Source organism: Rattus rattus, chromosome 15 (assembly GCF_011064425.1).
Source record: "Rattus rattus isolate New Zealand chromosome 15, Rrattus_CSIRO_v1, whole genome shotgun sequence".
NCBI classification, from domain to species: Eukaryota; Metazoa; Chordata; class Mammalia; order Rodentia; family Muridae; genus Rattus; species Rattus rattus.
The window spans coordinates 7,597,591-7,621,988 of record NC_046168.1 but is presented as its reverse complement, the minus strand read 5'-3'; the positions used below and the strand labels follow the sequence as shown (position 1 = coordinate 7,621,988).

Here is a 24,398-nt window from a genome sequence, read left to right as displayed (position 1 = left end):
TTTCACTGGATCCAAGGAATCTAGAACGTCACCAAGCTTAGCTCTTGACTTTGATCATTTTCATCTTGATAGGAAAGGGTATTTTTGTTTTGGCGCTGTTTCACATCAAACTCAGCTCTGCATACTAGACAAGCACTCTACCACTAAAGCCCCAGCTGTAGGAAAGTGCCTTTTTATGGAACCCAATAGTGCTTCAGAGGTTAAAAAAAAAAAAAAAGGGCTATCTTCAACTGTACCTAAAATGGCTTTAAACAAATGATGCCTTGGTCCCATGGTTGTAGGTACAGTCCTAATTAGGAAAAAAGTCACAGAGACATGATTCATATGGACACCTAGAGTCGATAAAATTAAGATCTGAGGGTTAAGGGGTTGGGGGTTTAGCTCAGTGGTAGGCCCTGGGTTTGGTTCCCACCTCCAAAAAAAAAAAAAAAAAAAAAAAAAAGATCTGAGGGTTGACTATCAGTTTAATATTGTACTCTTAATGCTCCAATCACTAGGCATAAAGGATATTCCTGCTCTTTGTAACCCTTAACCCCACTTCGCGGTCATATTTTTATTTTCCATTTCAATGGGTTCTCACTATATCAAGCTGGCCAGGAATTCTCAAGAGATCCACCTGCCTCCCACACCGGTAACTAAAGGTTCTGGCTACCGTGTTCAACTCACCTCACTTTTTAGGTTTTAGGTTCACCTTTTCAGCCAGTCACAGGGACTGCTCCACCATGCAAAGCACTTTCGTTATTGGGACCTTTGATAAAAAGGAATACCTAGAACATCAGCTGTCATGCTTGTTTTCCTGGTAGCCTAAGTATAATTTGTCATGAGCTAAAGTACAAATGTTCAGCACTGTTACTTTGGAGGCCAGGAAGATGTTGGTGCCGGTGGCAGTTTGAGCATGTGTGCGGGCTGCCTCCTGTTGGTGACCCCTGTCTATTAACTTTAGGGATATGTGGATTTTTGTTCCTTCTTGTGCAACCTGCCTGCTGCTGTCCTGGGTTTTAGGTATCACCAAGTCAGGAATAACTGAAATCCCTTTGTTCTGTTAAGATAGGACTGGGTGGAGAAACGAATTAAGGGTGTTTCCAAATATGGGAAGCGGCTTGGAGAGGGCAGGCCTTGAAGGTCACAAAATCTAGCTACCCCAAGCACAGGCCACAGTAGGTCAAGTAAAATTGATCTGGGGGTGAGGGAGCAGGGCGATAGCATAGCCAATAAATTGGTAGTAGAGCAAACCTTTAGGTTGGAGTTTAATCCGTTGAATCTACGTAAAGGTGGAAAGCGAGAAACAACTTAATAAGGTTTATCTCTGACTTACACTCGCTCCGTGATGGGCATTCATAACACACGGAAAACAAACTGGGGCCTGCGGAAGGGGATGCTCTGAAACCACCCCTATACGTTCTGCTGTGCCTTTCTTCCTCAGCTTTTTTCTCTTAGACTTTGTGTTTAAAACGTATTTATACACCAACAAAACAACAACTAAAAACTTTAATGAGCTGTAACTCGGCTTCATTTAAAAAAATAAAAGGGGGTGGGTTGTTGAGTCTTAGTGGAAGCGGGACGCTGCGCTCGCTCCACTCACATCAGCTGCGGCAGGCCCGCCTCTTCTGACGTCCTCCCAGTGCACTTCCGATCCGGCCTACTCGCGGAAGCAACTACTTAGGCCACGCCCCTATTCTTGTAGTTTGTTCCCCAGCGCGCGTAGATCCTATGGACCCCACGTGTGAAGAGAGTCCTGCAGAGGACTCAAACAATAAAGAAGACTCCACGAAGGCAGCACCCCGGATCCGTGATACCCCAGAAGACATCGTGCTGGAAGCGCCAGCCAGTGGCCTGGCGTTCCATCCGACTCGAGATCTGCTGGCAGCGGGGGACGTGGATGGGGACGTGTTCGTGTGAGTGGGGCGTAGGGCGGTGTGTGTTAAAGCTCTTCTTCTGGGAGGAGATAGGAATAGGGAGTGTGGCAGGAAGACATTTTATGAAACTCAGGCGGGCCGAATCGTTCAGTAACATAAGGCAAGTGTGCTTGTGGAGGCTCAGATTGAGTCCAGCCATTTTTCCACATCCCTCTCCTTTTCTTTTCTTTTTTTAAGGTAGGGTGTCTTATTAAGTCTGGAGCTTCATGATCCTGGCTAGTCTTAGCTAGCTACTTGCCAGAGATCCCATCTCTGCCTTCTAAGTGCTTGGATTAGAGTTGGCCACCATACCTGCCTAGCTTTTTCATAGGTTTTGGGGATCCCCAAACCTGAGGCAAACACTTTGTCCACTGAACCATCTCCCCAGCCCTCCACCTCTATTTTGTTTCAACTTGTCAGCACTGTGACATTAGTCAGAATATACCGTAATTAACTGTCTTTAGCATTAGTGGGCCCTGCCTAATTTTTACTCCTTCAACTTCTGGGACTGGATCTCTGCCAATAGTTATTTTCCTTTGATACAGATATCACTGTGGCCTAGAGTACTAAGGATTCTCTGGCTTTTGTCTTAGTACCCTCCCCCCCCCCTTGGTTTTTTGAGATAGGATTTCTCTTTGTAGTCCTGCTGTCCTAGAACTTGCTCTGTAGACTTGGCTGCTTACCACTGCTTCCCTAGCATTTGAGATTAAAGGCATGGACCACCCCACTCATCTTGGTTTCAGAATTCTTTTTTTTTTTTCGGAGCTGGGGACCGAACCCAGGGCCTTGTGCTTGCTAGGCAAGCGCTCTGCCACTGAGCTAAATCCCCAACCCGGTTTCAGAATTCTTAAGACTATAGGCACCCATGGATGCACCCAGCTTGCTATTAGTTCATTTGTTTCTGGGCCCCCACAGTGGTCCACACCCAATCTTTCTTTGGGCTCAGGGTTTTGAGAACAGTGAAAAGGGTGGAGTCTGACGGTGTGTACCTGTAATCCCAGCCTCCAGAAGGATGAGACAAAAGGATTACAGGTCCCAGGCTAAACTGGGTGGTGCACACCTTTAATCCCAGCTCCCGAGAGGCAGGTGAACTCATCAGTTTGATGCCAGCCTGGTTTACAGAATGAGTGAGTTCCAGGATAGCCAGGGCTACATAGAGAAACCCGGTACCAAAAAAGCTTAAAAAAAAAAAAAAAAAAAAAAAAGGATAAATAGGCTGGGAGTGTGTGACTCGATTGTTGCAAATTATTTACCTGGTATGTGTGAAGACGTGAGTTTAGTCTCCAGTACTACAAAGAAAATAGAATAGGCGTTCTCTGCTCTTGCAAGTGTCCTGTCTACGTGGGAAGGTTTGGTCTTTGTGCTCCATGCATTGGGTGTGGTGTGGGATCATTCACTCTCACTTCCTTTTCCTCAGCTTTGCCTACTCTTGTCAGGAGGGAGAAACCAAGGAGCTGTGGTCCTCAGGACACCACCTCAAGTCCTGCCGAGCTGTTGTCTTCTCAGAGGATGGGCAGAGTAAGTACTCGGGAAGGCAACAACATGTGGTAGAGGGTAGAGGACAATGAGCAATCCCATAACCTGGGCCTTTCCCCCCTAGAACTTGTTACTGTCTCTAAGGACAAAGCAATCCATGTATTAGATGTGGAACAGGGACAATTGGAAAGACGGATTTCCAAGGCTCACAGGTAAGGAAAATCAGTTAGGTGTCTGTGGACCTAGGGTTGAGGGCTCACCTTAGTAGTAGAGAGGTCTCTACCACAACGCATCCCTGTTTCTGTGTTTCCAGTGCCCCCATTAACAGTCTGCTGCTCGTGGATGAGAATGTCCTGGTTACTGGGGATGACACTGGTGGCATCCGGCTATGGGACCAGCGTAAAGAGGGCCCTTTGATGGATATGCGGCAGCATGAGGAGTACATTGCTGACATGGCTCTAGACCCAGCCAAAAAGCTGCTGCTGACAGCCAGGTAAACCTGAAAGCTCACCCCCTGCTCGCTTCTTCCCACTACAGCAGGCAAACAGGAGCCTGTGCCCACCTTTTATTACAGCCTCCCTAGACTGGAGCGTCCCCTTTCATCTGCTTTTCTTTACAGCGGAGATGGCTGCCTTGGTGTCTTCAACATCAAGAGACGCCGGTTTGAGTTACTCTCAGAGCCTCAGTCAGGAGATCTAACCTCCGTCGCCCTCATGAAAGTACAGCTGGGTATGAGGGGATGGGGTACACATACCAGGGAGTTTATTGTGAAATGGTTCCAAAAACACGGTTTGCCCTGTTAACCTGCAGTACGGGAAGAAGGTGGCCTGTGGGTCTAGCGAAGGTACCATCTACCTCTTCAATTGGAACGGTTTCGGGGCCACAAGTGATCGCTTTGCCCTGAGAGCGGAGTCCATCGACTGCATGGTTCCAATCACTGAGAATCTGCTATGCACTGGCTCTACTGACGGAATCATCAGGTAAGGGAAGCTGGAAGCAGCCCTCAAACACGGGGATGATAACCCAAGCTAGCCAGTTCCTGACACTCTGCTCTGCTCAGGGCTGTGAACATCCTGCCCAACCGAGTGGTAGGCACCGTGGGCCAGCATGCCGGGGAGCCTGTGGAGGAGCTAGCCCTATCCCACTGTGGCCACTTTCTGGCTAGTAGTGGCCACGACCAGCGCCTCAAGTTTTGGGACATGACTCAGCTTCGAACTGTGGTTGTGGATGACTATCGTCGACGCAAGAAAAAAGGAGGGCCGCTTCGTGCCCTGAGCAGTAAAGCTTGGAGCACGGACGACTTCTTTGCAGGGTTGAGAGAAGATGAGGAGGCGGCCAAGGCTCCAGAGGAGGTGGCGGGGGAGAGCGATGATGACAGTGACTGAGGGACAAGGAGCTGTTTTCTGGGACAGATTCCCTAACGGAATCTGTTGATGTTGTAGACTGACCCTGCTACCTTGAACAGGATAAGCTTAGCTCTACCACTGAGCTACACCCAACTCCCCAGACAGGAGATCTCTGTATTCTACTGAATCATGTAAGACACACACGAACTCAGGGCCCCGAAGTAGGAGAATATTTGTTCTGCCTATGGTAAAACAATCTCTACTACCACTAGAGCAAGACAACACAGAAACATGTATACCAACCAGGGTTTTAATATAAATAAAACCGGTATAGGAAAACAAGAACCATATAAGCCCAAACCAGTGACCAGTGGTGGGAGGAAGGGCTCTTTGGTTCAGCCAGTTCTCCAAATAAAATCACAGATTCATAGTAAGCCCTTGTGTGTGTGTGTGGCGGGTTATTTGTCAAGCAGGGAACTGACTAAGGATAATAGGTCAGAGGTCTAATCAGACCCTGGGCTCAGTGGGGGAGGGCAAGGTTCCTCACAACTAAAGTAGCACTTAGGTGTGACAGGGTCCTGTCCCAGCAGGGAAAGCTGTCACCAGACCTTCTCCTTGGGATAAGTAGTGGCTGCCCAGGCCTGCTGGGCTGGGGGTTGGCACAGGCTCTGCTTACCCATTAGGGTGCCTGTAGGAAGAAGGGGTCACTGCTTCACCACAGAACCTGCTTCAGCCCTAGGAGACCATAAGCTGGTCCTAGATTCACTCAGTGTTTCCAGCAGCTGTGCAGATACAGCATCCTTGGCCACCTCATGCCCATCCTGCCAATCAGAGGTCAGCACAACCCAAATGAGGCCACTGAAAGGCACTGGATGCCCAGGGATCACAACTTGGTACCAGAAGCGATGCCAGCCGGCAGGCCCCGTTCCTAAACACTTGGTAAGGAACACTGGGCAGCCTAGCTTCATCCGTTGACACAGCTGTTGCAGAGCGGCCCGAGCCCCTTGGGACCCCAGCTTGTCCCTGGTCTGGGCTAGTTGGCTGACATCTGGCCTTAGAAACCGCAGTGAGGGACCCGCAAGCTGTTGGCGGAAGTGCTGCTTCAGGTCTGGCTTGAGCCACTCCACAGCCACCTGCTCTCCACAGAGGCGTGACTGCCCTGCAAGAAAAAGGCGAGAGACAAGGGCAGAGCTAAACACTGGGACCTGGAGCCAAGCACTTAAGACCAGACTTTGAAGTGACTTGCCACAGGCTCTGTTGAATGCCTCTCCACTTCTTGGTGTGACAACTTCCCTAGGCTTCATTTAATTTGTAAAGAAGGTGTAACAATACCTTCTAACAGTCCCTGGGGGAATACGGAGCTGCCTGGCTCCATTTGCTTAATAATCATCACAATAGCTACCTTTCTGGTCAATGAAAACTGAAACTAAGATTTAGTAAGATTTCATCCTCCACTGAATTAGAAGTGGTGTTGGCTGCACTGGCACTTTTGGGAGCTACCTTTTAATCCTTAGGCAAAGGTAGGCAGATCACTGAGTTTGACACCAGCCTAAGTCTACAAAGGAGGCCAGGGCAGCTAGAGCTATTACAAAGAGAAACCCTGTCTTGGAGAAACAAAACCCCAAAACAATAGGATACATCAAAAGGGAGGAACTTAAGTAGCTTAAATATAGGTAAGTAGTGGCTGTAGCACTATTATATAGCGGCGGTTCAGGAATTCATGTCTGAGTAAAGATTTGGGGATATATTAAGTAGCCAGCCACCCTCCCGCAGCTTCTACCCCTACCTTCTACCAGAGCCTTTTTGGCCATGGCAGCAGCTCGGTGAGTGCTAAACTTGAGGAGTGCAATTTGAGAGGGCGCAGACCCAGGGCTCGGTAGCAGCAATGTCTCCTGCAGGCAGGGACCGAGCGGTTGCAGGGCCAGCAGTAACGCACGTCGGTTCAAGCTAAGAGGGAGCCCGTCCACCGTCAGCTCGCACTTCTCGGTACTTCGGCATACCAGGAGCTGGCAAGAAGGCCGCAGCTGGTGGTTGTGCAGCGTAGCAATGGCGGCCTGGGCACCGCGCCGTGAGCTGTAGCGCGCATAGGCAAAGCCGCGGTTCAGGCCACTAAAGGTCATCATTAGGCGGAACTCATAGAGGCGTCCCACGCGCTGGAAGAGTGGGATCAACTGGTGCTCGTACACATCCTGCGGTAGTCGTCCGATAAACACCTCGGACCCTGACGGTGGCGGGCTGCCCACCCAGCCTGGAGGGAGAGGATATTGTTGGTTTCTGTCATCCACAAAGATGTTTTTAAGCTCCAGGATAAAGCTGGGGTGTGGAGGGGCAAGAAGGGCGACCATTTGGAAAAACTGCTATCTTTCTGGCTCCCGGGATCATTACCATAATCGGGCAACTAGACTGTGAAAACAACTAGGCTGGCACTGAATAGGCGTACCATCCTTGACGTGAAGAGTTTAAGGGAAGTCAGACAAATACCCACATCTAGTATAGAGTATGTCAGGTTATTTGGGTTTTCTAACTTTGGAGCTTTTCTATAGAGTGGCCAAGAATGGCGTAGTACCACAGGGGCTGGGGCTACTGTACCTGGGGGTGGCCCGCCATACTTCCTTTGCCCGTTGACCTGCACCAGACGAATGCCAGTCTCCCTTACCCACGCCTCCAGGGCTGCCTTGTTCTCTGGATTCACCCTCTCACACCATTGCTGGGGGAAAGAGGTAGGTTGGAATGGCGTATCACTGGCCCTGTCCCACCTCGTTAGAGGTGTTGGGGGTCACTGTAACTACCCCCTCTGCATGTAGGGTCCAAGGATCACTTAGGTCTTCATTTCCTTACCTCACACTCCCGTTTGGACTGCATAGTTTCCCAAAAGTCTTGCAGTCTCCTCTTTAGAACTTCCTTGGGTTTCTGCCTCTGGAAGATTCCCTATCCTCCACGCCCCCTCCAGTTCTCATTGGCTCTGGGCACGACCCCGCCTCTCAAGGAGGCATCCTTGCACGCTGCGCACGCTCTTGGAAATCTCGAACCCCCTCTAAAGACCGTGGGTGGGAGGAGCTCCATCGCCTAAAGGGGGTGGGGTGGAGGGAAGCTCTGGGGCAGGGTGGACACAGGAACCTCAGAACGTTCTGTCTATAGCAAGGCGCAGTGAGTTTGCGATGGTTTCCTCCTTTTTACACTAGTGGTTTGAAGGTTCAGAACCGGAGGAAGGTAGCGCTAGGCATCATGGACACAGACAGGTGTTAGCGGCAGAGACGTTTATTGGAATTTTTGGCCGGAGGTTGTTCATCTGAGGTGTGGCTTTTCAATGAAGCCATCTCAAGTCCAAACAGGAGTTTAGAGACTTGATTAATCCACCTATACTGCTTGACCCCATCCCCCACACAAGGAAAGTGTAGTGCCTAGCCATTTTTTGCCAGCGATTACGGATAATAACGTAATAATAATAATAATGATAAAAAAACAAAAACAAAAAACCCCAACCCCCCACAAAGCCTCTGTTCTGACCACCCTTCAGTCTTCTGCTGGATCAGAAACGTCCAAACTGTTTAAGTACATATGCAGTTTTGTTTTAGCTCAGTTAAGGCCAATCCTGTTTCTTCCACTAGTTTGCTCAGTTCATCACATGGAGAGGGGCTGATTTGTTCTTCTTCTGATCTCCTCCACAAGGTCTTCTCTTCGGACATCCACCTGGCCACAGCAGAGGAAGAAGGTATGAACATCTCCCACTCAGCTGTTCCCTTCTAGTTACCAGGTTTGGCTCACTGGGACATATACCCAGCTAGGACCCCAGAGATCTTAGATGCCACGATTATAAGCCTACGCCTCAGGTCTCAAACAGGCCCCCCTGCCCTTTAGCCTTCTTGCCTGCCTCCTTACCTCTTCTCTGCTCTTCACTGAACGGAGCTTGATGACACCATCCTTAAGCTCCTGCTCACCAATGATGGCCACCAGTGGGATGCCTGCTTCCTCACAGTACTGCAACTGGTTCAGTAACTTTGGGTTCTTCTTGTACAGCAGCTCAGCCTGCAAATGACCAAGGAAGAAAACAAAGGCTTCTGTTGTTCTCACAGACAAACTCTGGGGGGTGGGGCAGGGATGCAGCAGGCACCTTCTTTTTTTAAGTACTTTTGCTTTCATTTCAATAAATTACTAAATCCTGTTCATAATTCTTTTTTTTTTTTTTTTTTGGTTCTTTTTTTTGGAGCTGGGGACCGAACCCAGGGCCTTGCACTTCCTAGGCAAGCGCTCTACCACTGAGCTAAATCCCCAACCCCTCATAATTCTTTAAGATGCACTATAAAGTAGAATCTCAATAACATATGATGTTGGTATTGATAAGAATAAAAAGGCTATTAATAGCGTATAAGAATTGGGAGAATATAATTGACAAAGCCCCCTCAATCAAGCAATCCTTCTTAGGCTGTATCTGTCTGTCTGTCTGTCTGTCTTTCTTTCTTTCCTTCTTTCTTCTTTTCCTTTTTGTTTTCTCTTTCCTGACCACAGTATCCCCTTCCTCCTCTCCTCCCTATGCCCTACCTCTCCCCTCCACTCCTCCTGTGTTTCTTTTCAGAAGAGGAGACCTCCGTGGATATCAAACAGCCCTGGCATATCAAGTCACAGCAAGACTAGGCACCTCCTCAATATTAAGGCTCCATAAAGCAACCCACTAGGAGGAAAGGGTCCCAAAGGCAGGCAACCGGAGTCAGAGACAGACCCTGCTCTTGATGTCTGGAATATCACAAGAAGACCAAGCTACACACTATAATGTATGAGGCACCTTCTTTGCTCCATTCGAAGAAGCAATGGGAAGATGGCACTATGTAAACTTGTATAGTTGTGTCTAGTACTCCCAAGTCTGTAGCCAGCTTAGGGATGGCCCCTGTACCTTGATCCCAGCATCCCATAACTCTGAGATAAGCTTCAGTCTCTCCTCCAGCAGCTTCTTCTGTGCAGATGCCACAAGCACCTGCGTCTCTGTGGTCCGCACCTTTTCCTCTGAAGCCTAGGGAGAGGCAGGTAAGAGTCAGAGCTGGACTATGCTATCAAGGAACAAACAGGAAGGCTGTAGTTGGGATCCTGAGAGACTAAGTCAAACTCAGTGAGCTTAACTAGGGAAGGATGGCAGCCGTCTGACCTACCAGTTGGACATGGAACAGATCTTAGAAGGTATAAGAAATGAACAGACTTGAATGGCTTGCCAGAATAAAGGTGGAGGGAAAGCTTGATGTGATGTGGTATACGTCTATAATTGCAGTACTTGGGAGATGGAGACAGAAACATCAGGCAGCTAAGGCTAGCCTTGAATACGTGAGTTTGAGCTTAGTATGTCTCAAAAACAAAACAAAACAAAACGACCATACAACAAAACAGAACAAAAACCCAAGAAAACAAATAATGGGCCTGGAGAGATGACTCAGAGGTTAAGAGCACTGACTGCTCTTCCAGAGGTCCTGAGTTCAAATCCCAGCAACCACATGGTGGCTCACAGCCATCTGTAATGAGATCTGATGCCCTATTCTGCTGTATCTGAGGACAGCTACAGTGTATTTATATATAATAAATAAATAAACCTTAAAAAAAAAAAAAAAGAGCATTGACTGCCTCCCACTTGGCAGCTTACAATCATCTGTAATTCTGGTCTACGGGGCTCTGATGCCTTCTTCTGGCCTCTGTGGGGACCAGGCATAGATGCACATGTAGGCATTACACTCATATACATAAGGTAAAAAAATAAAACAACAAAAACAGAACAAAACACCAAAACGCAACAATAACAAAAGGTATTACTATTCCAGGTAGCAGCACAGTAAAGTTCAAACTCCTTTCTCCCCAGGAGGTCACAAGCCACCACTGGTATCTAGTCTTCATTTCCCACTCCCCCATCTGTGAGACTAGGTATGTGTGGATGCAGGAACAAAGAACATGTCTACTGCTCCTTGACTCTTTCTGAAAAACTGTTTTCAAAGCCACAATGTAAGATGCCTGCAGGAAAAATGATGTCCGCTGAGAACCCTGGGTAGGGTCATCTTAGAGAAAACAAGGCAGGAATGGCGGAGAGCTAGAGCAGCAGCAGAGGGGTCCTGTGGATTGTGGGGAGCTTCCTTGGTGTTAATCCAGGTCCTCTGGAGTCAGAGCAGCCATCTGAGTAAGCCCAGGGCCTCAGGCATGTTTTCCACTGAGAGGATGAATACTGTTTCTTCCACTATTCTCCAGTGGGGAAAGAACCAAGATTCACAAAACGATCCTAGAAGCCAGGCCTGATGGCTCAACCTAGTCCAGCTATTCAGAAGCTGAGCCAGGAGGATTTAAGACCTACTTGGGCTGAGTTCAAAGTCACCCTGGGCAACTTAGTTAGACCCTGTCTTAAACTAAGTGAAAAAGAACACAGTGATAAGAGTGCTTGCCTGGCATGCACAATGCTCAGGCTCAGTTTCCAGGATCATGAAACATATCTATCCAGACACACACACAATACTGGTCTATAAAGGAGCAAGTCTGAAGGCTATTAATCTTCTTTTCTGCATTTTTCAGAGATGCCTCCTATCTAAAGCAGAGCCTGTCCCTAGGAGATCACGGGAATGGTGGGTACCGTCACCTGCCCTAGGACTTACCTCTAATTTTTGCTCTACAATGGAGAAGATCCGTTCCACTCCAATACTGAGCCCAACACATGGCACCTTGCGCCCTTTGGGGTCAAACATGCCTACTAGTCCATCGTAGCGCCCTCCAGCAGCTATGCTGCCCACACCCAAGGGCTCTTCCCCAGCTTGGGTTGGCATTTGTAGCAGCACTGCCTCATAGATGACCCCAGTGTAGTAGTCCAGCCCTCGAGCAAGGCTCAAGTCAAAGGAGATCTGTGGAGGCAAGGTAATGTCAGTAGCAGACAGGATCAGGGACTCCAAGTCCAAGGTCAGCTGAGGCTCCTATCTCCAACTTCATTTACCTTGTCATCAATGCCAAACAGGGTTAGATACTCAAAGAGCAGCTTTAGGTCTCCCAAGCCCTCTACAGCCTGTTTGTTTTGGGAGAGTTTAGGATCCTGGAGTAACTGTTCCACCAGAGACACCCCACCTGAGGAAACAAATTTGTAGGCTAGATGGACAAGAAAAAGAAAACCAAAAAAACCCCACTAGGTCTACATTATGTCAGGACTGCAGTTACATGTACAATGAACACTTCGTCTACACACACACACACACACACACACACACACACACACACACACACACACACACACACGCATGCACGCTCGCATGCACATACAGGGACTGAGGGCAGTGACATGGCTGCTGGGTTCTTTCCTCACCATGCTGCTGGACATAGTCCCCGATGCGATCAGCCACTTCGGGTGCAAGGCCCTTCTCTCCCACCATCTCATTCTTCACTTCCTCCCAGGAAACCTGGACAGGCAACAACAGTCAGAGGCCAATAACACATCTTCCCTACTACAGAACAAATATGGACCCTTCTCAAGGAGCAATCACCCTTCACCCTACATGCTGGGGCCAGTCAGGTAGGCATAGAGGTAGCTACTCCTCTTCTCATAAAATTTCATTGCTCAAAACAGGGTAGGGTCTAGGAAGAGTCAGGTTTGGGTTGTTACCTTGTCTAGCTTGTCCACGGAGGAGCAGATGGTACGGAACTTGCTATCAGGGACACCACAGACAGCAAACATCCCGTCTAGGATGCGCCTATCATTTACCTGAGAGGAGCAAGGTACAGGGAAGAAGGAATCTGTTTATTTGGCATCATTCCCTATAGTCTCTATCACATGGGCTACTGATCTGTGAGAGGCCAGGCCCCACCTTGCCCTCCCAGTCCTATCCAGCTCTGACCTTGACCTGGAAGTTGCCGATCTGAAGTGAACTCAGGATCTCACACATAATCTTTAGGCACTCTGCATCAGGAATCATGGGGTCGAACTGTCCAGCAATGTCAAAATCCTGCAGGGAGAGAGGAAGGTGGGTAGCATGTGATGGACTCTTGAAACCTCTACTCTGTTGGCATCCAACACAGGCCTTCCTTTTTGTTTTCTGTCTCCTCATCAGCGCTCGGGCTCTCACTGGTCCTGTGATCCTGGGCAGACAACAATTATGGAACTATTGTTCTTCCTCCAATTCATCTTTTTTTTTTTCTTTTTTTCTTTTTTTCGGAGCTGGGGACCAAACCCAGGGCCTTGCGCTTGCTAGGCAAGTGCTCTACCACTGAGGTAAATCCCCAACCCCCTCCAATTCATCTTCTTTAAATTCTCCTACTGTTGTGGGGAAATTTCCCAGCCTTCATCAGTGTATCTCTGTCACTGTGCCTGTCTGTTTGTCTGTCTCTCTGTGTGGCAATTGTGGGGATTGAACCTAGGGCTTCGAGCACCGAGGAGATCACTTTACCATTGAGCTACTGCCCAAGCCCTTCCCACCTTCATCTGAGAACAACACATTGAACTTCCTCATTTTCTGGTGTGATCACAATACTGTGGGCAATAAAGAAACAGGAGCCACAGGCAGAACTCAACGACAGAGCGACTGCCTGGTGTCCTAATGTACAAAGCCCTGCATCCAATCCCCAGCACTAAAAAACAATTCTTTTCCTTCAAACAAAACAACCCACTTCCTCTGAGAAACTCCTACCAAACCAGGTAAGCTCGCCCTTGATTGTTTATCTTACTCTTCATGTTCACCAAGCCATTTAGAGGTCTACATGCAAACACCAGGGAAATCTGAGAGCATTTTTGAGACCATCTGGTTTGTTCAGGACGCCATAGCACACAGTACTTGAGAGAGGGCCCGAGTCACACATCCTGCTCCATGGTTTTCTAACACTCACACACTGATAGAATTCACGGTAACGGCCTCGGGTCATAGCTGGGTTGTCCCGGCGATACACCTTTGCTATGTGGTAGCGTTTAATGTTGGTCAGTTTATTCATTGCTAGATACCGAGCAAAAGGGACCTGATAACACAGTGTTAAGGAAAAAGGGCCTCCTGTGGCTGTTGGAAGTTATCGTCACCCACAGAAGCTATTCCCTGTGGGTAGAGATAAAACCACTACCTATAAGAGAAACAGCACTTCCGTCTGTCAGGAAGGATTAACTGTATAGTCACAAAAGGTAGCTGATTAAGGCTCCCTCCCCTTGGACTGTCCCCCTGGACTGTGCGGACTAGAGGAGACAAGGAACTTGGAGATGAGACACAGCAGGAAAAGGGCCCATGTGGGATCCCTAATCAGAGGATTGATAGTTTGAATGAGACTGCAAGGCCCCCATAGGCTTGTGCATTTGTATGCTTAGTCTCCGGTTGATGAACTATGGAAGGATTAGGTAGTGTGGCTTTGTTGAAGGTGTGTCACTGGGAGTAGGCTTTGAAGTTTCAAAAGCCCACCACTGGCCCAGTATCTGTCTGTCTGTCTGTCTGTCTGTCTGTGTCTCTGCTGCTTGTGAATCAGGATGTAAAGCTCTCAGCTACTTCTCCAGCACTATGCCTTCCTTTGTGCTGCCGTGCTTCCTGGCATGGTGATAATAGGCTAATCCTACAAACTATAAGCAAGCCATCAATTAAATGCTTTCTTTTCTAAGAGTTGCCTTGGACCTGGTCTCTATACAGCAATAGAACACTAACTGAGACACTTGAAGATAAAGGAAATAGTAATCAATCACAGAAAAGTCTGTCCACTTTTGTTTTAGTTTTTTTTTTTTTTTTCCCGGAGCTGGGGACCGAACCCAGGGCCTTGTGCTTGCTAGGCAAGCGCTCTACCACTGAGCTAAATCCCCAACCCCTCTGTCCACTTTTGTTATTGAGACGGGAGAATGTTGTAAAATTGGGAACAGGGTCCTGACAGAAAGCTGGGTTTTTGGGTTTTTTGTGGGGAGTGGGGACACAGTGTTTTTCTGTGTAGCCTTGGCTGTCCCGGAACTTGCACCACCACCACCTGGCAACAGTGGCGATTTCTAAGGCTGTACTGCATTCTGCTTACCCAAAGTCCTTTATCTTGCTTTAGAGAAGAAAATTCCTTTCACTGTCAATGGCTTCATATTTAATCTTACCTGTGCCCACTGCCCCTAAACCCAAGTTCAACTCCTGTGAGTGCGAATTCCTGCAAAGTCTTAAGAACCCAGGTTTAGAAGGATACAGTGAGGTCATAACGGAGGGACAGCAGCTCCCCACCCTGGTCCTTCAGGTCATAGATAAGCTTTGAGTCTTCCCCGTATTTTCCAGTTAGTGTCTCCTGGAGAAAAGAAGGAGAAATATGATTACAACAACGAATGACTTACCAGAGATCATCCTCTACCAGAGATCTTCCTCTACCTCCTGAATGCTGGGATAGGCTTGGACCACCACATCTGGGTATAAATATTTTTTTAAAATTGCTATTATTACTACTATTATTGTTGTTGTTGTTATTTGATGCTAGGGATTGAACCTAGGCTTTGTACTTGGTGGGCAATTACTCTATCACTAAGCTGTATTCCCTGCTCTTAGACCATTATAGGGGTTAGAGAAATGGCTTAACAGTTAAGAGCATTGGTTGCTCTTCAGAGGTCCTGAGTTCAATTCCCAACAACCACATGGTGGTTCACAACCATCTGTAATGGGATCTGATGCCTCTTCTGTCATGCAGTCATACATGCAAATAGAGCACTAATATTCATAAAGGATATAAATAAATAAATCTTAAAAAAAAAGACCATTGTAAACAGAAAAACTTACTACTCTAATATGACTAATTTCACCTTGTCTATATTTCTATGGTCCCTCTGCTTTTCATCCTAATGCTTGTAAATTTGATGTAGGTACAATTAAAAAGTATTGTGCCCAGCACACCTTCAATTCCAGCACTCAGAAGGTAGAGGCAGGTGGATCTCTTTGAGTTCGAGGCTGGCCTGGTCTACATAGAGAGACTGTTTCAAAAAGACAAAGCAAAAACGAAAATAGAATAACAATTCAGGTTCAGGTTGGTATTCTGCTCTTTTCTCTATTTTGTGGCAGAGAAGTATTACCCTTCCTCCCCTCCCGCTCCCCATGCTTTTCAAGACAGGGTCTCTCTGTTTAGCCCTGGTTGTTCTGGAACTCACTCTGTAGACCAGGCTGGCCTCAAACTCTGCCTCCCAATGCTAGGATCAAAGGTGTGCACCACCAGGCCCTGCTAAAGTATTACTTTTTTTATAACTATTTATAGTGTGTGTGTTCATATGCCGAGGCATGCATAAGGTCAGTGAATAACCTGTTGAGAGTTAGTTCTCCTATCTCATGAGTTCTGAAGATTAAACTCAGGCCATCAGGCTTGATAATAAATGTCTTTTTTTTTTTTAAATAGGATTTTATTTTTATGTTATGTAGATTGGTGTTTTCTTGCATGTTTGTCTGTGCACAGGAGTCCTATGTGGGTACTGGGGAATCCAGGTCCTCTTAGCTACTAAGTCATCTCTCCAGCCCTGGTAGTAAATGTCTTTACCCACTGAGCCATCTTTGTCAGTCCTAAGGTATCATTACCTCATACACACACACACACACACACACACACACACACACACACACACACACACACACACTTCGTTTATGTGTGTGAATGTTTTGCATGTTTGTATGTCCATCATACACACGCCTGGTGCCTGTGGAGGTCAGAAGAGTTGTTGGATCCTTTAGAACAGTTGCAAGTGATTATGAGCCACCACATGGATGTGGGGAACTGAACCCAGATCCTTTGCAGGGAAACAAGTGTTCCGCTGAGCCATCTCTCCAGCCCCGCTGAAGTAGTTAGGATTTTGTACTGATCTTGCAGAAGACTCAAGTTTGAGTCACAGCACCTGTCAGTCAGCTTACAGCCTCCTGTAACTCCAGCTCCAAGGGAGTCCTATACCTGACTCCCCAGGCACCCGTTACTTATGTGCACACATCCACACAATCTATCTAACTCCACCATTAAAAAGTAAGCAAATAAAAAAGATGTATAATTTTCCAGTGAGACTCTAGGTGCAGTGAGATACACCTGTAACTCAGGAAGGCAGAAGCACCCAGCTTGTGGTTCGAGGCCAGCCTGGGTTATAATGAGACTATCTCAGAACTACAGTAAGAAGCTCTACACTTATCTGTTTGCTAAAACCATCCTGTTTGACATTCATGCTATTCCAGTTAAAATACACTTCCAAAATGTGTTACAAGGCATATCTATGCACACAGCTTTCTAGCACTTGAAAGATAAGCTTATAGGAATACATTATCAGAGATCTGAACAGTGTCAGAAACCAAAATACAAAGTCGTCTCTTCCTCCTCCTCCTCTTCTTTTTTTCCCTGGCTTGTCACCAGCATTTAGAAAACCAGACCCAGGTAAAGAACTAGGTCTGGGGACACATGCATGGTCTTACTATAGCGAATGTCTAGCCTGTCCTGATTATCACAAAATCACAACAGCGAGAATATTCGCAACAAAATAGAAAGTCTTAAAGGCATAGCAATAGTCCATGCCCTTTCGATGTCTTCAATTGGCTATGACATATCCCTCTGACCAAACCAGCCAGGATTTTAAAAGCTGTAAAAACCCCAGTGTGTGAACCCACGAACATCTGTATTCTGGTGGTGTCGTGGACTGGACTCTTCCTGTTCAATCAATATGTCAAGATTCTAACCTTAGGCTCCTCTATTCCCCTCTACGTAATCATGGCTCCACTGTGCAGTTTCTCCTTACCCAGTTCTTACCTTTAGTTCAAACACAGGTGTATCGATCACTTCTGCTCCATGGCGTTTGAAACAGCGGATGATGACATCAAACACCTTTTCTCGGACTGCCATCTGCCGGGGACTATAGTCTCTCGTGCCCTTGAGAGTCAAAATCAAAAGGCAAGGATGACATTTAAAACAAAGAATAAACTCTAGAAATATCCAAAGTCCAGCACAGCAACAAGGGACACAAGTGATGCTGTAAAAGTGGGAAGACAGCTCAGAACAGGCCCCGTGACTCCATTGGCCAGCTAGGCTCTGTTTCCCAGACGTCAGAGCCATTTTCTCAGTACCCAACAGTAACAGCATCTCCTTGTCAGCAGAGAATACTTGCTCAACACAAATACTATCAATTCAAAGTGGCCCCACAGGTTGAATTCTAAAGTTTATGTGCAATTTTTTTCTAACATAATTTCCTTTCAAATTCTATTTAACAAAGTTATTTCTGACTGCAAGCTCTCCCAGTCTGGTGTGGTGGCACTTGGAAGGCAAAGGCCGGTGGACCACTGAGTTCAAGGCTAGCCTGATCCATACGGTGAGACCTTTCTAAGAAGGGAAAAAGCTCCAAGACAGGCTAAGCAGATATATTCTATAGCTAAACTGCAGGCTGTCAAGAGGTCAAGTCACCACCTCAGAGCACTCAGCAAATGCACTGTGAAGCCTGTCTACCAGCCTGGCCAGAGCTTTGGTCTAGGGACCTTCTCACATTCTTAGCTGCCAACTCTCCAGCCACAGTGTATTACTTCTATGTACATACGAAATTCAAAGTGCAACATTTTATCGACGTACCATTACACGTTAACACAAATAATATTTTGAGTGAATTAAAAGATGTAGTGAGAGGAGTTAACACTGATCACAGTTTTGCACATCCTGTTTACAGTGTTATTTTTTTATTTGATGTGTGTGCTGCTTTTCATGCACGTATGTCCATGCATCCCTTGCATGTCTGCTGCCTGTGGAGGCCAGAACAGCATGCCAGACCTTCTGGAGCTGGAGTTACAGATGGTTGTGAGCTGCCATGTGGGTGCTGGGAACCAAACCCAGGTCCTCTGGAAGAGCAGCAAGTGTTCTTAACAGCTGAGCCTTCTCTCCAGCCCATTTTTGCAAATTTTCAATGTTTCCCTTAATAAAGACAATTAATTTTCCTATGTGCTTTTTGTATTAAATTTCTAATGATGTGTATTGGTCTGGTTGAAAATATGAAGAAACTCAAAGTCAAACAGGTGTGCTCTTATAAGAGTACCCAATGAGCTTCTCAACTCTGGATATTCTTTTTTTGGTACTACACCACCAAAATCCAACTAGTACTCCTTCCTTCCTTTTCTTCCTTCCTTCCTTCCTTCCTTCCTTTTTTTAAAATGTAAACCAAGTTTATTTTGCCTTTTAAGTAGTGTTCTTAAAGCACTACAGCTTGGTAAACAATGTGAATTAGTGTAAGTCATCTCAAAAGCCAGAGTTTTGTTTTCATTGTTGTTTTTAATGAGTTGTTAAAAAGATGCAGCCTATTCTAACAGGATAAATATTTTTAACCATTTCACTTTGAGTTAATGAAGGCTCACAAATGAGCAACATTCCTCGCTGAGGAAAACAAAGAACTGTTGTCGACAAGCAACAGCGAGCACACAAACAAAAAGAACTGTGTAGTCATAACTAACTGTTCCCATATTTTCGAAGTTGCCTTACAATGGGGTGATATGCACATGGTCTTGCTGCAAACCTGACACACAGACTTTAATACATGTAGTCTCGAGACAGACAGTTCAGCTCAGGAGGTGCCAAATCCAGACAACGCAGCTCTTAGTACTCGTTTCTTAAAGACTGGTGTAATGTGGGATCTGAAAGCCGTAGCAATACATTTTTCATATTGTGGCATTTAGAAGGCCTGGTCATTCGGGGAGAATGGTGCATGTTCATAATACAAGCACTTAGGAGGCAGAGGCATGAGTATCAACCTTAGTTCAAGACCAGTTTGGTTTACATAGTAAGTTCCAGGTCAATCAGGATCACATAGCAAAATTCTGGCTCAAGAAAACAAATGTGAACAAGTACCATTCTAAGTGATATAGGTAACTAGAGTTGTTAAATACACAGAGACAGTGGATAGCAACCACCTATGGGACGAAGGGAGGGTGGAAGAGGAATATTGTTAAATGGGTGCAGTTTCGATTCTGAATGATGAAAAATGCTGGAAAAGCAGTCATAGCACATTCCTGTTTCCACATTCCAGAGGCCAAAGCAGGAGGATTGTGGTGAGTTCTAGGCCAGCATAGACTACAAACTAGGCCCTATCTGGAAGAAAAACAAAAGATAAGTAATGATGATTATAATATCAGTGTATTTCATGCTCAGAACTACACATTAAAGCCCATCCTTGTGTCTTATGTGTTGAATGAATCTTTTACCCTTGTATGATTTTAGACCACCTTACACTGGTAATCTAGAAAACACTGGCTCATTGATAAACTAGAACGCTCTATAACGTTGACATATTTCATTATATAATACTCAGAAAATCATTTATTAACACTACCACGGGCTGGAAGGATGGCTCAGTGGTTAAGAGCACTGACTGCTCTTTCAAAGGTCTTGAGTTCAAATCCCCAACCACATGGTGGTTCACAACCATCTGTAATGAGATCTGATGCCCTCTTCTGGTGTGTCTGAAGACAGCTACAGTGTGCTCATATATAATAAATAAATACTGGCTTCTTACTAGTGATACTTGTTATAGACAAGAGCCAAGATTGGTTAAAATTAATAATTTAACTATAAAAAGATTATTTTTTAAAATTTATGCATATAAGGGCTTTATTTTTGTGTATGTTTTGTCTGAAAGTATCTATTTGCACCATGTGCCTACCTGTTCCCTATGTAAGTCAGAAAGAGGCATCAGACGCCCTGGAATTGGAGTTAGAAATGGTTGAGCCTCCAGCAAGTGCTCTTAACCACTGAGCCATCTTAAGTTCAGTTTTTTTATTTTGAAAGATTTATCTTATTTTATGTGTATGGGTGTTTTGCCTACATGTATGTCTATGTACTGTGTGTGTTCTTGGTGCCCACAGAGGTCAGAAGAGGATGTTGAAGCCCCTGGAACTGGAGTTACCATAGCTCGTGAGCCACTATGTGAGCCACTATGTGAACATTGGGAATTGAATCTGGCTGCGAGAGCAACAAGTGCTCTATCTCTGAGCCATCTCTCCAGCCCGGTTGTTTTAATGGTGAGTGCACAGTGTATGGATCATATAGTTGGTCCTCTGTATCTGCAGGTTCCATATCCACGGGTTCAGTAAACTGCACTGAAGGTACTTGGGGTTAAAAGAAAATTCTTGCTATGCTAAATATATAGATGTTTTCCACGTCATTATCCTTGAGCAATAACTACTTAAATTAGGTGTTAGTAACCTAGAGATGACTTAATCACTAGGATGTGCATAGGGTATATGCAAATGCTATACCACTTTCCATAAGGAAATTGAATAGCTGTGGAATCCCTTAATAGTATCTAAGACCAAGCCATGTTCAACTTCCCCCAACTATCTCAATAATATCTTTTCTATTTGAATCAATTTCTAAACATGTTATTTTTAGATATCTTCATTTAATCAACAACAGCTTTCTCTTTCCTTTTTTCTTTTTTTTAATACATTCTTTTCATTCAAAGATGTGTTTATTTATTTTATGTATGTGGGTACACGGTCGCTGTCTTCAGACACACAAGAAGAGGGCATCGGATCCCAATACAGATGGTTGTGAACCACCATGTGGTTGCTGGGAATTGAACTCAGGACCTCTGGAAGAGCAGTCAGAGCTCTTAACCACTAAGCCATCTCTCCAGCCCCTCCTTTTTTCTTCTTTTGTGGTGTCTCATTTGGACTCTAGGTCTTCTAACACTGAACCACACTCTTATCTCCCCCCACCCCCATCCCATTATTTATTTGTTGAAGAAACTGCATAATTTGTCCCAAAAAGTTTATTACATTCTGGATCCAGTCACCAATGAGTCATTAACCTGTTCTCTGCTCTGTGTTTCTCCACCTTAGTCTAAAGGCCTAATTACATTCCAGTTCCCCTGATGAGAATTCATAGGTGGTGCTATGTATTTTTTATTGCATCATATCTGCAGGGACATAATATCTGCTGCTTCTGCTTCAGCAACATTGACTGGTCAGTGGGTTGAGGTGAGGAGGGACTGTTTTATCAAAAATTCCCCATTTTCTCTCCATTCAATACTCTGAGCAATTATTGACCATTTCTTTTTTTTTCTTTTTTTCTTTTTTTCTTTTTTTTTTTTCAGAGCTGGGGACCGAACCCAGGGCCTTGCGCTTGCTAGGCAAGCGCTTTACCACTGAGCTAAATCCCCAACCCTATTGACCATTTCTTGAATGGCATGTGTGTGGATGCCCTTGGAGGCCAGCTGGAATTACAGACAGGTGTGGGCTGCTATATGTAGGTGCAACCACTCCGCTCTTCTAGAAGAACAGCCAGCACCCCTAATACTGAGTCATCTCTCCAGCCACCATTTCTTTGAGATTTTAAACTCCTCTTGAACCTCCGAAAAGGAATTGTGTGGGATGGGCATGGTGGTACCTGCCTATACGTCCAGCACCTGTTAGGTGGAGACCAGAGGATCAGAATTTCAGAGCCAGTCTCTGCTATATAGCAAGTCTGAGGCTGGTCAGGGCTTTTTGTAATTTTGTTTCCTTTGGTTTTTAAAACTGTGTACAAAGGCACAGCTTTGTGAATTTAGCTCAAAGAATTAACCTCAACACAGAAGAATTAATCATACCATCTATCCCCTCCCCTCCACCCTACCCCTAGCCTTCTGGAGACAAGGTTTTACTATCTTACTATGTAGTTCCTGTTGGCCTGGAAGTTGTACACCAGGCTTCTCCTGACTTCAGTTCCCTGTACCTAGCTGGGCAGTTCACAACTGCCTGTGACTCTAGCTGCCCTCCAAGGACACGGACACACACACAGAGCACACAGTTACATAGACATATATACATTAATAAAAATACATCATTAAAAAACAAAAATCTTAAGAGAATTGAGTCCCAACATTGGTGAAATAAAGGAGGCAGGTGGATCTCTATGAGTTCAAGGCCAGCCTGGACTACATAGAGAATTCCAGGACAGCCAGAGCTACATGGAGATACCCTGTCTCAATAATATAAAACCTCATACTGGAATTAAAGATTTTCCATACTGGGACTAGAGAGATGGCTCAGTCGTTAAGAGCACTGACTGCTCTTCCAGAGGTCCTGAGTTCAAATCCCAGCAACCACATGGTGGGTCACAACCATTTATAATGGGATCCGATGCCCTTTTCTGGTGTGTCTGACAGCTACAGTGTACTCAGACATAAAATAAATAAATCTTAAAAAAAAAAAAAAAAAGATGTGGATCACCACACATGGCTTCTCTCATCTTTGGAAATCAACTTGAAATATATTCATTAAATATATGTTTATTTCCAGGCACCCAGTCTTACCTCTGGTAAATAAACTAAATTAACTACTAAATAATACTGCATTATTTTATTTATTATTAATTAATATAGTTAATAAGTGATTACATTAAATAACATGAATTAACTACTAAAAACTGTTGTAGAGAGCAGGAGAGATGACTCAGGGATTAAGAGCTCTTGCCACTCTTCCAGAGACATTAATTCACTCAATTTCCAGCACTTTGGCTTACGACTGCCTGTAACTCCAGCTCCAGGGAATCTGACATTCTCTTCTGGCCTCTGCACATACCCATACTCACTTATATAGATCCACACACACATACACCAAAGTGAAAATTCAAAGTCAGTACAATAACAGAACTATGTATGACATGCCAAGGCGACCCAGAAAAGGTGCAGAGTTCTGTTTATAGAAGTTACAGAATAGCATCTGAACCGAAGTCCCTCAGCTGAGTTAAGCATCTCCAACTTTACTTGGTTCTGTTTGTGCAGGCCTTCTTCTAGTTCCTAGGAAGTATCAAGGTTCTTTTCTGCTTCAGAGTTGACATACTGTACTGCGCTTATGATTCTAACAGTCTTTCCCTGGCCGTCTCTCACCCACTTGAGCGGTTCATCAGATATGTCACTTCCTCAGTTTGGCTTCTCAGATTCCCCAGCTCCCCCTTATTTCTTCACATCACCACTCATATTTTGTAATTGCGCATCCCTGGGTGGAATTATTTGCCCTAAATCTCTCAGTGGAATGCAAGCATCACAAAGGCAGGTATCCAGTACAATGACACCCACAGAGACTTACTCAATAAATACATAATGAATGAAAGGAGTAGCAGTTAGCAGGCCGTCTCCCCTGAGCAGTCTCATTTCTGTCATCACCGAATGACTCAGGTTGTGTTCAAACCAGCCCCGTGCTTACACCTATTGCTCCTTTGCAATATTTCAGATTGTGGATCAGGGCCTCTCTCTGAGGCCTCTCACAGGAATAGTTTACCTTGGGGGTTTTGAGGACGAACTTCTGTTTGCCTTCATCATGGCCCAGCTGTGCCTTCAGTTTTAGGAGTTTCGTCACCTCCTCCTCGATCTGTGGAGGGAAAAATGCCGCTGACTGACCATTTGTCACCCCCTCCCTCCCTTCTCTTTCACTCGATACTCCTATCTCTTAGGCCTAGCCTCGTTTCTCTGGGGACCCACCCTAGCTATCTCCCCACTCAGCCCCTTTCACTCTACCAACCTAGTTCTTTCATCCACATGCCTGTCCTCCAGCCAGACCACCTTCTATGCTCCTCTGGTCTTGTCGGGCCCCTCTCTTTCCATCTGAGTCGTACCTGCTCAGCGGACGCTTTCTGCTCCTTAAGGCCCCTCACATGCGCTCCCTGGAGTCGCACCAGCTCCTCCAGCGCAGCACGATCTGCCATCCTGTCTGCCAACCGGAACTGAGGACTGTCTAAGTGGACTCAGCCTAGGTTCGGATGACTTCCGGTTACCGAGTCCCCGCTTTCG

The 24,398-nt window shown here is 45.8% G+C and overlaps 3 protein-coding genes and 1 non-coding gene across 4 annotated transcripts; 1 reads left to right on the top strand and 3 right to left on the bottom strand.

The window, feature by feature from the left end:
* Positions 1–1,628: 1,628 nt before the first annotated feature.
* Positions 1,629–5,151, top strand: Wdr55 (WD repeat domain 55). Its single transcript, XM_032885383.1, has 7 exons — positions 1,629–1,895; positions 3,313–3,413; positions 3,496–3,583; positions 3,685–3,864; positions 3,991–4,090; positions 4,182–4,351; positions 4,432–5,151. The coding sequence occupies exons 1-7, from the start codon at positions 1,711–1,713 to the stop codon at positions 4,754–4,756; spliced, it is 1,149 nt and encodes a 382-aa protein (XP_032741274.1). The 5' UTR covers positions 1,629–1,710; the 3' UTR covers positions 4,757–5,151.
* Dnd1 (DND microRNA-mediated repression inhibitor 1) lies at positions 5,015–7,845 on the bottom strand. The gene is made up of 4 exons (XM_032885385.1): positions 7,556–7,845; positions 7,307–7,424; positions 6,504–6,965; positions 5,015–5,876 (listed from the first exon to the last, which is right to left on the bottom strand). Exons 1-4 carry the CDS (start codon positions 7,577–7,579, stop codon positions 5,422–5,424), a joined length of 1,059 nt encoding a protein of 352 aa, XP_032741276.1. The 5' UTR covers positions 7,580–7,845; the 3' UTR covers positions 5,015–5,421.
* A 114-nt stretch (positions 7,846–7,959) lies between these two features.
* Positions 7,960–24,358, bottom strand: Hars1 (histidyl-tRNA synthetase 1). The gene is made up of 13 exons (XM_032885382.1): positions 24,224–24,358; positions 23,890–23,979; positions 17,408–17,527; positions 14,843–14,938; positions 13,541–13,666; positions 12,556–12,663; positions 12,324–12,422; positions 12,027–12,120; positions 11,664–11,791; positions 11,332–11,574; positions 9,606–9,722; positions 8,597–8,743; positions 7,960–8,407 (listed from the first exon to the last, which is right to left on the bottom strand). The coding sequence occupies exons 1-13, from the start codon at positions 24,311–24,313 to the stop codon at positions 8,339–8,341; spliced, it is 1,527 nt and encodes a 508-aa protein (XP_032741273.1). The 5' UTR covers positions 24,314–24,358; the 3' UTR covers positions 7,960–8,338.
* Positions 17,006–17,137, bottom strand: LOC116885105. Its single transcript, XR_004385970.1, has one exon. It is a non-coding gene; the product is annotated as a small nucleolar RNA SNORA72 (small nucleolar RNA).
* Positions 24,359–24,398: the final 40 nt, after the last annotated feature.